The sequence below is a fragment of the Agelaius tricolor genome, unplaced genomic scaffold, assembly GCF_023055355.1.
Source record: "Agelaius tricolor isolate 1412-34295 unplaced genomic scaffold, bAgeTri1.0.p SCAF_9, whole genome shotgun sequence".
Classification (NCBI taxonomy): Eukaryota; Metazoa; Chordata; class Aves; order Passeriformes; family Icteridae; genus Agelaius; species Agelaius tricolor.
This window is the reverse complement of record NW_027269269.1, coordinates 23,058,238-23,071,137: the sequence shown is the minus strand read 5'-3', so window position 1 is coordinate 23,071,137 and position 12,900 is coordinate 23,058,238. Positions and strand designations below refer to the sequence as shown.

The 12,900-nt window shown below is 45.5% G+C and overlaps 1 protein-coding gene across 1 annotated transcript in view; it reads right to left on the bottom strand.

Moving 5' to 3' along the window:
- USF3 (upstream transcription factor family member 3) overlaps positions 1-9,926 on the bottom strand; it is a 35,244-nt gene extending 25,318 nt beyond the window's left edge. Inside the window, exon 1 of the mRNA XM_071433241.1 lies at positions 9,815-9,926. Within this exon, the coding sequence (XP_071289342.1) occupies positions 9,815-9,859 (45 nt within the window). The 5' untranslated portion in view covers positions 9,860-9,926. The remainder of the gene's footprint in view (positions 1-9,814) is intronic.
- Positions 9,927-12,900: the final 2,974 nt, after the last annotated feature.

The window sequence follows — 12,900 nt, the reverse complement described above, 5'->3', positions numbered from 1 at the left end:
ATAGACAAGAGCTACTCAAATGCTTTTTTCCTGACACAGTGTCTTCTTCATCCAAGCAACTGCTGGAGCTCACTTCTCCAGTCTTCCATGCATGTTTTAGAACAAGGCTAGCTTTAATCAGGACTTAGTCCAAACTTTTAATGACAAGCAAGGTGCCCTTGAGATCAAAAGACAAAATTTACTGCCCTTTCTTTATTCCCCCTTGGAATGGATCTATTCTAATTTTGTATTTACCTAATAAAATGACTGCAGGAAACATAACTCAAAGCTGACCTTTGTGATTGTTACCTGTGTGTATTAACTATTGTGGCCTATCAAAGCAACCTGGTAAGATTATCATACAGGAAAATTAAAAAGGCTATTTCTCCTGACAGGAGGAAAAATACCTACCAGTTTGGTTTGAGAAGAAATCAGCATTTCCCCATTACTGTGACCCTTAATGCACTCCCTCACAACAGCTGGGCCCACTGACTGATTTAACTGCAACCCCTCAAAGAGATGCAGTTCCCAGATGTTTACAAAAACCCGGGAGTGAGCGAGGAGGAGGAGTGAGGTCAGGTGAGGCACTGGGCACAGCTGGGGCTGTGGCCAGCTCTGCAGCATGGGTGTGCTGGCTGACCAGCTCAGTGGGCACTGCCACCTTGTGCTGAGGAAGATATTCCTGATGCAAACCAGCTGAGAGCTTCCCAGGCCAACCAAACTGTTCCCAGAGCTTCTGCAAAAGCTAAGAAAAGAAAACTAAAGCAAATAAGCTCAAACTTGTTACATGGGGCAACTTTTTTTTTTTTAAGGTGCTTGCAAATAATACATAGAAAGAAAACTTCACTGCTTTTAGATATTTTTATTCTGCCTCTTTTGTTTGTATTATCTAAACTCAAATACATTAGTATTTTTCCTCCTGCTGACTTAAAGCAATAAAGTTTTAGTAAGACTCTTATATAAGAACATGCAAGAGAACTAGAAAGAAAATGTTTAGGGTTTTTTTTTTTTTTTGTAATAGCATTGGAGAAAGGGAAAGGGTAATTACTCAAGTGATATTCCCTCATACCTACATTGGTTTTGCTTTCATTTGTAACTTTCAAAATATCAGTGGCAATTGCACTGGCTATTCAGAAACAAGCAGTTTTAGGACAACATAAATGTAGGGTCATTCTGAGAAATCCTGACCAGATGTGCTTAAGAAAACTTCATAAGAAGAAAACAAAACTAAAAAAGAAACTTCCTGATCTAATCACCTGAAGATCCACCTCTCATATTTCTTCTTCTTCGTCTACTGTTGTTCCCTCCCAAGTCATCATAAGTAAAACATCAATTCTTTTTAAACCTTAGAGGAGGGGCAGAGATAGAGCTCATGTGCCCAGAACAAAGTATCTCACTCACTGTTTATGGTCTGGAAAATATTTAAGGAGAAGTATCTCTGCACATTTTGCACCCAGATGAGAGCTGCTGCCACTCTCACATTGTGCAGATGATCTTGGTACTGCAAACAAACTGAGGTGGCCACGGTGCAAGTAAAGGAAGATGCCTACAGGAACCATCTCCTGTGGTCTGGAGCAATTGTTATAGGGAAGCAGGAATTTGGGAGCTGAAGAGCTGGAATCATGGAACCAGTGCACAAGCCACAATCACAAAGACCAGAGCTCTCACCTAAAGCCTTCAGCTACTTTAGATCAAAATAAGGGGAACATCACTCTTTTCTTTAGGAAATCAAGGAATGACCAGGGAAATCCTCCTGATCCCATGTATTGTGCTGAAATTCACAAGTTACCACATACTAATTTCACTAAGGAAGTAAGAAAGTGTGAGAAATGTCTCTATGTTGCAAGACAGCGCTCATCTCCCTGGCTTCCAATGAGCCGTGGTACACCTCAAAACCGAGCTACTTTCAAAGAGAAGACAGACATCTAATTATGCTGTGCTTGACAAAGGAGCCACAAGTGTGTTTTGATAGTGACAGCTAGGTGGATACAAAGTGAATTAATTGCAGGCAAGTTCCTCCTAACAGAGGTCATCACCTCTGTGTGGGTTAGGGTGAGGTTACCTGGATCAGATGGCAAGGATTGCCTGCATCAGGCTGAGGCTGAGAGTGCTCTCCCACTCGCTCCTGTGCAAGGGCAGCTGCTGGTGAGCCCCACCTTGCAGCAGCATGCTGCCTAAAGAACAAAGAATTCTTTTCCTGAAAAAAGCTGAAACATACAAGTCATCATGGTCTCCAAATACTGGTTATCCAAGGTGGTTATTTATAACTTAGGAATCCATCCATATATGAAAATTGTACTTGAAACATCAAAGACTTTTCCAGACTTGACTGGAAAAATGTAGAGGCTGTAAGTCATAGAATCACAAAATGGTTCGGGTTGGAAGGAACTGTTATAGATGGATAATGAGATGATTGGCTCTTGCAATTAAAAGATAACTATTGTGTGAATATTAAGAAAAGCTTTAGTGGTGTATAGTTATGTTATTATAGTTTAGATGTCCTCTGTTCTCCCCACAGTTCCCTTTTCCCCCTGTATTGTGACCATCAGACAGCCGGGGCTGTCTAGGACAGGTACAAAGGAGGCGTGCACAGGTGCCCCTTACCTGGGGCAGTTAGGAATGGAAAAGCTTAGGGGGTTGCTTAGGGGGTGCAGCATGGCAACACCTGACCTCCAATCAAGTTACAAGAAAGCAGTCTCCACCAATAAATGGCAAAGAAGAGCTGACTGAGACTCTGGGAGGGGCCAGGGCTGCCTGATGCAACCCCCAGGGGTATAAAAGACTGAGCATCCATCTTGAAGATGAACCAGCCATGTGGTATGCATGAGGGGCAGTTTCCATCACTGCAGCTTTTTCCTTATGTAGTCCTTTTGTTGTATTTTTGTTAAGGTTTAATAAACCTCTTTATATTTTCAAAGTGAGCAGTTGTCTCTCACGGAACCTCAAAAATTGTCTCATTCCAACCCCCCGGCTATGGGCAGGGACACCTCCCACCAGAGCAGGTTGCTGAGAACCTCATCCAGGCTGGCCTTGAACACTTCCTGGGATAGGGCATCTGCAGCTTCCCTGGGCAACCTGTTCCTGTCAGAGCCAGTCCAATACTGCCTTCTCATGTGACCTTGTCTCCAAATGAAATCTCTATCCAAAGAGCTGTACCTCGTCACAGAGCCTGACAGGCAATTTAGAATTACAACACAAAAACATTCATTTTGGCTACAATGATTTAGCCAGAGCAGTATTCTTTGCTTCACTGCTTTGGTTTTAAGCTGAGCTCTTTTTGTTCTGCAACTACAAAGGATCCTCACAGAGTCTGTTTATAAAAGCACATACGGTCCCGAGGAGGTATCAAGGCATTTTCTGACATGAGCCAAACTGCCTTGCTGCTCTCTCCTGAGGACCCTGACTAACAAGCAGTGCAAAATATCCTAGAACCAAAATGTTCAGGGCATCAGAGAGTTTATGTGTCAAATTTTTTAATTCATCTTTTCAGATATGAGTCATTCAGTACAAAGGATTATACAGTCAAGTTCTTAAATATTTTATAGGCTTGGGGTTTGAGAAATCTGACACAAACTAAGAACACATCAAGGCTTCATGATATAGGAAGCAATATTCTATGGGCCTGCACTACAAAGTTCCTCTACAACATGCAGGAGAGATCAATCCTGAGATTCTGCAACAAAAACTGCCCTTCCAGAGTTAAGGGATTTCCCCATGAATCTTAATGGGGCCAAAGGCAAAAATGGCTAAGGTAGAAGGTACCAAAACCCAGAATTTTAGTTTTAATGCATAAGCTTTTGAAAGAAGCTCACTACTTACACTTCAATGAGCTTTCAAAAACAAGCACACACATACTCTGCCCCCAAACCCAAAAAAAACAAACAAAATCTCCACAACTTTGAAATGTACATTTTATAGGCAGACTACTCACAAGAGGTTTCAGTGGACAGAAGTCTCATTCTCCTTCACAACCTCAATGCAATCACACCTTTGCTTTTCAGAGGTTTTTTTCTTGGACCCATGAAGTGGGTGTACTGGGCAATTACTTCAGTTCCAGGAATAAAGGACTCATCTTGCAATCTGGATGTTTGACAGTTTTGAATAATATTGGCAGGGATAAAGCTGCACATTATTTTAATTATATTTAACAGAGAGTTCCAAACTAAAGTTATCTGAGCCCAGATGACCAGAGAAAGCAAGCACACTTTCATAACACTTTCAAAGAGGAAATTTAAAATAAAAATCATTGCATGTTAGACACAAGAAAATGCAACTACTAGGTGCAAATCCATAGAAAATCTGAATTCATTAATTCCACCACTTTAGGAACTACTTATTTAGCTTAGGAGAATTACTGTACATGAACTATCCAGGGTGAATAAGTAGTTCTGAAAGCACTAGGAAAAGCAAATAAGACTACAATAGAAATTTAGCACTGACAATGGAGAAGAAACTAAAACCAGATTTCCAAGTTACTACTTTGCACAGGTCTGAAAGGAATGGCTAAAGGGGACAGACTGACACCATGATCCTGCAAGTATTACTTAATTAAAAAATCATTCCATAAAATGAAAATGCCTTACCTCTCCTCTTCTTCTATAACTGTATGAAATCACCTCCCTGTTGCCACCTAAGACTGACTTGGCAAAAGTACCTTAAATTGAAACTAGGAGTGGGAGAACTCCATTGCATTCCTTAGCAAGGGATAGCTCACACACTTAATACTTCCAAGCTGGGAAACACAAGGTCTTCCCATTCCTGCCCAGAATAAAACAGAAAAACCACAGAGTAAGATGGACTGTAAAGCCTCTTGAGACAATTCACAGGTGGGATTCTCCCTCAGCCTTCTCTTCTCCAGAGTGAACAATCACAGCTCCCTTGGCCTCCCAAGACAAGAGATGCTCTTGTACCTTAATTGTCCTTGTGGCCTCTCAGTGGACTCTCCATGGTACATCCATGTCTTTCTTGTACTGGGGAACCTAAAACTCAACACAAGATGCCAGGTGTGGCCTCACCAGTGCCAAGTGCAGTGGAAGGATCACCTCCCTCAGCTTGCTGACACTCCTGTATCAAACGGAGCCCATTCACTACCTGTGCCACAAGGACACTTTGTTGGGGCAGGTTCAACTTGGTGTCCACCAGGTCCTTTTCTGCCAAGGTGCTTTCCAGCTACATATATCCCACCATATATTGGTGGACTGATTTGTCCTTCCCCAAGTGCAGGATTTTGCTCTTGTTGAACTGCATGAAATTCCTATCAGCCCATTTCTCCCAGCAATAATGGGAAAATACTTGTGGTGATTATCTTCCCCTACTACCCCAACTCCTTCAAAGTAATGCTGAGAGATGCAGCCTCTCTCTCCCCTAGTTCACTGGCACTCCTCACCCAGGAGGCCAGATGAGAACACTACTTCAACTTAAAACTGACTTTGCAAAAGGATCACAGAGACACCCCACACTCCCAAATAAGTACACTGAAACAACAAATTTGCTTCGCATGGTGACAGTGCTGGCTTTGTGAAACTATGTGTGAAACTATGACCCAAGATGATGCCAAAACTAGTTAAGCTTCTCCAATTACACAAGAAGTCCCAGAATTTCCAGCAGGTGAGAGGCTTATGTGGAAGATTGAGGGATTTAAGCTATAGATGCACAGAATTTAAACATTCCCGAATTAAAACATCTCTGAATATTAGGGATACTCCAATAGTGGAAAAATTATGTTGCTGATTTGGAGTTCCATTTTACTCCTGGAGTAGATGAGCAAGAAGAGCTGCAGCATGAAGCTTTGTACAAGAACTCTGTTCAATTTCTAGCTAACAGCTTCAATGATGCATGAAAGCAAAGCAGAGTCCAACTTCAAAGGTGGGAGGCTGGCATGAATTAAGTGTCCCTGAAGCGAACCACATTACAGACTACAGATGCAGACAGACACCCCCAATGGACAGTATTATTTTCCCTTGAACTTCAGTTACTTGAGAATAAACAAATCTTTAAGCTCTCCTCTCCCCAAAAAACCCTTACACTTCTATTAACTGTGTCAGCAGGCTAATGGACAATGTTTTCTATAATCTCTTCATGGCATTGCCCACCATACCAGAAGCTGGAAAATGGATCATAGGTTCTGAGGAACCTGGATTTAGACCTAAAAGCTAATAGCTCCATACTTGGATCATTCCAGCCTCACTAGAGATGGACCACAAAGAACCCATTCAGGTAGCAGAATACCAGCATGACTGAGATGTGCTTTCAGATGGAGCTGATTTCAATTCATGGTGTTCACCCTGGTCAGTTAACCTGACAGAAGTTCAGGGAACTGAGTGAGAAAGGCACTGGTTACCAGGAAGCACGAGACATTTTTAGCAGCCTAGTACTTTCTTCTTATCTGAGCCACAATGGCACCCAGCATGGCTGATGTAAGAGATTGCTATCGTAAGTCATGGTTGCAAAAGGAACTAATTCACCTTGGAGGACTAAAGCATGGCTTTTCATACAGGAAACAAACCCAGTTTACACACAATTTGTCAATCTTGTGCACACAGCAGAACCTCTTTTGTGCTTACTCTAAGCATGACAACAGCACTACACTGGTAAGGTAGCAAACCAAAGTACACTTTGGACACATTATATCCACCCATAAAAGCTGGAATTACATTTTAAACAGCAAGTTAGGTCAGCATTACATAAACTGCACAACATTTCCTAATCAAGGAGTTGAGACCTTTACGTGTTTTACTGTAATCTGAAATAACTCAAACAGTGCTTGAGTTATTAAAATTGAATATATATCACGGTGCAGAGTTCCAGATGAGACAGTTTTCAATTAAATAACACTACTGAGCCATGTCCCTGATGAAAATGTCAGTGAAGCTGTGCATACAACCCAGGTTTTTTAATGAAAATGGATGTGTAAATGTGTGCATGCATACAATCTAACAGCTTTAGTGTTCCTAATCTTTTTGTAACAACTCCAGTTATAAATCTCAGGGCTCTGAAGAAGTGTACTTGCCTCCAGCCCAATGGACTGTGCATCCACAGTATTGCCAGTCATTTTATAATTCTTCATCTCAGTTGTGTTTGTGATTCCTTTAATCAAATTAACTCCCTCAGGAACATGTTTTCCTATTTTGAAAGGTGCCACTGTCCTTTAAAGTGGCACAGACTTTGTGGTACTTTTCACAAGTTCTTGTGACACAACCAACCATGATTCATTGGGAAACCCTTTGCATCAAATGCTATGTTTCTTATACCTCCCCCCAGCCAGGTGTCACTTACAAAGTTATTTTTAAGACCTTAAAAAGCACTACTGTACAAAAATTAAACCACAGAATGGCTCTTGTCAAATCCAGCATGTCCCAGCCCTTGACTTCCTTGCATGTCTATTTCTTCTGCAGCATCCAGCTTCAACTCATACATTGTATTAACTCAGATCCAAGTGGGACACGATTGGTTACAGTGTCACACACTTTGTATGAAGGCACTTTGCAAATTAAAAGTGTGCTTAAATACTTGGAATGCACCATCCCGAATCTCTCTGCAGCCTAATTCATTATACTTCAATATGTGGAAGCCTGAAGTGTTCTTACAACTCCAGCACATGGGGAGAAACCATCAACAACCCAACAATGCTCAAAAAAGTTCCTCTGTAACTCCTCTGCCTGAAAAGAGTCAGAAGCATCCCCCACATTCACCGAAGAAGAGCTGAGGTGAAGAACAGCTGGAGTAGCTCAGCCAGCAGCGCCAGCAGAACACATTCACAGAATCTTTGCCTTCTTGCTCCCAAGGTGTCTTTGGCATTTCAGAGTACAGGTAAACTTCAGCTACTAGCAGGAGTCCACAATGCACCCAGCAGGCGTGGGCCAGGCGTGTGTCACAGGGCCACTCCAGTGACAGTCCCTTCAGTGTGTCCCTGGCCAGCTCCTCAGAACACTGCTTCAAACACCAGCAATCAAAGCAGCTAAGCCACTATCAAAAATGTACATCCTAATTATCTCTTTGCAGCTGCCAGACTCCTCCAGGATCCACCACCATTTTTCATCTACTCAGTTAAAATCTTCCCATGTATCCACAACCTAAGGGAATAAGTAAGTCTCTAAGGGAATAAGTAATTTCCAAACACTTCAAAATTTGCAATGTTCTTCCACTGTTTCACATACTTGATGTGATATTTTGAATACAAGCACCTTAAAAATCATGCTCACAACACGAGCATTTCTCTAAGCTTATTTCCCATTTAGTGGCAAACATGTTTTCAGTTGTCAAATGTACTTCATCCCAAAATGTACCTATAAGTTATTGTTATGGCACTAATTGAAAATCAAAAATTAAAGTTTCTAAATCTTTCTAATAATAAGCATTTACTCATAGGAAGTTCCTTCCTTCCCATTTGTCTGATTACTACACACAATTCGTGAGCAACGAGCAAGGCTCTGCAGTTGGTTGAAGTGCTGCATAACACAGTCATATAAATAAGATGGTCCCAACGACTTGTATATTAAAAGTAAAGCTCAAATCAAGCCTCTAAAACAAGCTGCTACATCACCTGATTTCTGGATGCTTAACTGTGCCATCATTACCTCTGCTAGAAATGCTTAATAATTGCATGTCTAGATGAAGTCCAATAGAAGTCCAAGCTATTATGTGAAAAGCAAAAATACAGTTTTGTGATTTTTGTACTTATGGGCAGAAACTCAACACATCATTGCTCCCTTTGTCTTTGCCTTACTTCCAATTTTTCCCTACAGACTCCCCTGGACAAGGGGCATCATGTGCCACAGCTGTACCTAACTATAGCTATGTCAATGGACTCAGCTCATTTGTGCTGTCACAGGGAGCGGCATTTTAGGTGGCCTGCCCTTAATGCGAGCAGTACCTGTAAGTTACAAACACTTCTGTGCCTGTCAATGTTGATTCCCACGAAACTGAAGCCTTCCAACTCTTTAAAACCCCTGCTGCTGGCAAATTCGACCGAAATCGGCCAGAGAGCTAAAATTAGCAGGCAGAGAAGGAATGGACAGACACATCCATCAAACTTCCTTCCTTCGGAGACCAAGCTTACTACACGAGAAACGTTAGCTACGAGTGACCGAATTCTAAGCAAGAAAGCTGTCCCTGGAAGCACACCATGCCCTGAACCCATGGGGATCCCCCTCCCGTGGGGGTGGCACTCGATACGAGCACCCGCGTCCCGCACCACGCCGGGAAGGTGCCGGGCTGCGGGAAGGAGCCTGGCTGAGGGAAGGGGCCCAGCTGCGGGAAGGAGCCGGGATGCGGGAAGGTGCCGGGATGCGGGAAGGGGCCCGGCTGCGGGAAGGGGCCGGGATGCGGGGAAGGTGCCGGGATGCGGCGCAGCGCCCGCCTCTCGCTGCCTCCCGAGCGATGTCCCCGATCGGCGGCTCACGCTCGATTGTCTCGCAGCGCCCAGACCGCAAAGCGATAGAACCACGCCGCTCCCCAAGCCCTCGCCGCTCTCCAAGCTCCCACCACTGTTCCCCCGACTTTCCCCCCAGCCCAACCCTGGCCCGGGCGGCCCCCGCAGCCGCACAACTCCGGGCAGCAGAGTCCGGGCACCGCCACCGCGCCGCGCCCGCCCGGGGCCGCACCGCCACGGGCTTCCCGCGCACTGCAGCTGCGCCCTGGCCCGGCCCGGCCCCGCAGCCCCTGCCCGGGCCGGGCCGGGCACACCGGGACCGGACAAAGGGGCACCGGCCCCACCGGCATCCCGGGCGAGCGCGGCCCCGGCCCAGCGCGACGTCCCGGCCCCGCTGCCGCGGCCGCTCCGGGTCCCTCTCCTCCCGCTGCCGCTCCCGCCCCCGGTCCCGCGGCCGGCACTCACGGTCGGGCCGGGCGCGCTGCGCGGCGGCCCCAGCGCCGGGACCATCCTCCGGCGGGCGGACACTCCGCGCCAGCCCTGCCGCCGCCTCCGCGCCGCTGCCCGCCCGCGCAGCCCACCCTGCTGCACGCGCCGCAGCCAATCACCGCGCGCGAGGCCAACCCTCGCGGCCAATCAACAAGCGCCGGGCCGGAGGGGGCGTCGCTCGCCCTCAACTGGGCGGGGCGGAGCGGGCGCGGACCAATGGGAGCCACAAACATTGGCCGCGCGGACCAATCAGAGGGCAGGGAGGCAGAGACTGGCGTCAACAAGGTAAGGTGGCCGAAACAGGAACTGGCGGGGAGCGGCGTCCCGGGCGGCCAATGAGCGCAGCGGGAAGAGGCGCGCGGAGGGTCGGGCGGCCGCACTTAAAGCGGCCGCGGCCGCGCCGCGCCAGGACGGGACGGGAAAGGTTGCGGCGCTGGGTCGGTGCTGAGCGGCACCACCGGCACCGGGGAAAGGAAAAGGACCGTGTGTGAGAAAGGGCCGCGCGTTATTTTGTGTGTGTTGCTGTCAGATGAAACAATCCCGTCCTGCCAGGGTGAGAGTGACCCGAGCGCTGCCCTTCGCCGAGCTGAGCCGCGGGGTGTGAGAGCCCTGAGCAGTGCAGAGCAGCGTTTGTGCACCGAGCTGCTGCCCCGCGCCCTCGGCGTTCCGGGACGGAGCGGCGAGCAGAGATAAGGCTGGCTAAACGTTTGCTACATGGAGCTGTCCATGAGGAGCCAACCACGTCCTGTGACTGTGCTGTGCCATGAGTGATGCTTTAATCGACATTTTCCCTTAACTTTGTCACACGCTCTGGTCATTTTTAGCTCTGGGAAGAAGGCGCTCCATCCATCTTCCTCATGAGTTGAATCAGAGTTTAGGAAATGAGGGACTGTGGATCATTAACAACTCCCCACGACCTCACTTTTTGCTTCCTGCTAATGCCTAATTCAGTTATCATCCATGGTAAGGCAGCTTCCCAGTTCCAGCTCAACTGCTTCCCTGAGAAAGCATCTTGTACCTATATGCCTTCTTACAACATAATAGAGCAGGGACAAGTTTCTGAAGCAGTGTCCAAGAACTCTGCTGCTGCTGAAATGAGTCATAGCAGCAATCGGATGTTAAATAACCCAAAGCATTTTGTTTTGAATAGCTGCCACTTGCAAAATAACCTCGCAGCTGACATTAAGTGAAAAGCCCATGTGCGAGCTGTGAAGAAAATTGAGGCCCAAGCTGTTTTTGCAGAGGAATTCTAACATTACTATAAATACCAGCTTGAAAGTGTAAAGCAGGAATGTAAATGCACTTTTTCGCTTTTCATCATCTTTGGTTCTGATATGACACAAGCAAACTGAAAGACAAGTGAAATCTGAAATGCCACTGCTTCATCAATTTATTCCAATAAAAACGGAGGGGGGGAGATTTCTCTTCTAAAGGGTAGTGTGCTTTTTTTGGTGAAGATTTTCACTAAATAGGCACCCCTATCCAAAGCAGCAAAACCAAGTTTGCCTTCTGACACAACAAGGTTGTGATCTACAGTGTTTGAGTTCATAAGTGGTCAATACCAGTACAGGGTTAAGTATCTGAAATACTGTGGCAAGAATCCAGCAGCAGGCAAAAATCCATAGGTGAATATCACATACAACAAGAACCTACCTGTTTCTCTTGGAGAATATAAATTTACAGTTATATGACAAAGTGTTTAAAAAAAATGAAGAGCTTTTGTACAAATACTTGCAAGGAAAGCTTTACATTGGATAGATAATTTGATATTCTTTTGACAAGTCAAGAAGTTTTTGCAGCTTTATTTGAGATAGTCTTAATCAAGAACTTTGCAATTTTTTTAAACTTTTTTTTATTATTATTTAAATTCTTGGCTGTAGTGCAGGTTTGGGTTCAATAATTCAGTAAGCAGTACTGGCCTAAGTCTGTATGATGTGATCCAGCAGCTGACAGGCAATCAGAACACAGGTCAGTGCATCTTTCCCAGTGCAGGAGTTTCTTGGGACTATGGGTCATGTACATTCAAGGGAGTGAAAGAAAGCTGGCAACTCAGCAGTTTAGAGAGCTTCAGCTGGTGGTGCCACAATGCCTTCAGGCAGAATGGCAGCAAAGCTGAATGCTTTTACAGTGTTAAAGCACTGAGGAGGAGGGAAGGAGGCAGAATGAAAAGAGAGGGATAGAGTAACCATTCCATTATCTGTTTGAATTGATGCCTCTTTACGGGCAAGAGAAAAGAACACAAGGCAGGACATTTGTCCCTTACAAAGCATCTGGATTAGATTGGCTGAATAGATTTAGAAAACCCCTATGGAAAGGAAAGTAACACTGCCAGAAACAGATGACAATGCTCATCTGACAAGATTGGTTCAGTTGATTCTCAAAAGGACTTCACGTAAGAGGTTTTGGACAGGGATTTTTTAAAGTAATGCAAGATACTGCAGGATCAGAAGATAATGTCCTCACAGAGACAGAGAACTGATGAAAAGACAGAACAATCCCAGTGTTCCACATGAAGTGAATAACTGACCACTCATTCACTCGATCCTGGTGTGGTAACTGTTCTTGAAGTAGTTGTATCAGTAACAAATTAGAGACAACAGCACATCTGAGTGATTACTGAGGTGCCATAAATACCCAAGTTTTGAATGCAGTGAGGGGAATGGGAGTGCCTGTAGAACCAGCACAGCTTTGGGAACGCACAGCACAAATGATCAGGAGCACCTGTTAGTTTCCCTGTAAAGGACAACTCAGTTGTCTGGTGTTGTACAGGTTGTTCTAAGAGGCAAATGGAATGAGGAAGGAGAAGAAACACAAAGCAATAAAAGCTGGATGGTTTGGAGAACAGCTGCAGCAGTTTAAGTACAGCAAAGGTTTTCCAGCCTCTGCAGCTGCTGGTGAGGCTGGAGTGATGAAGGTTGCACTTCTGGTAGCAGTTCACTTCCAGCTGTGCCTTCCAGGCCCTCCAGCAGAGGTCGGGGAAGACAGCTGGAAGCAGCCACTCAAGATTACAGACAAGTTACAGAGCCTGAGCTTTGCTTTTGCACTGTTATTCTAATGAATGC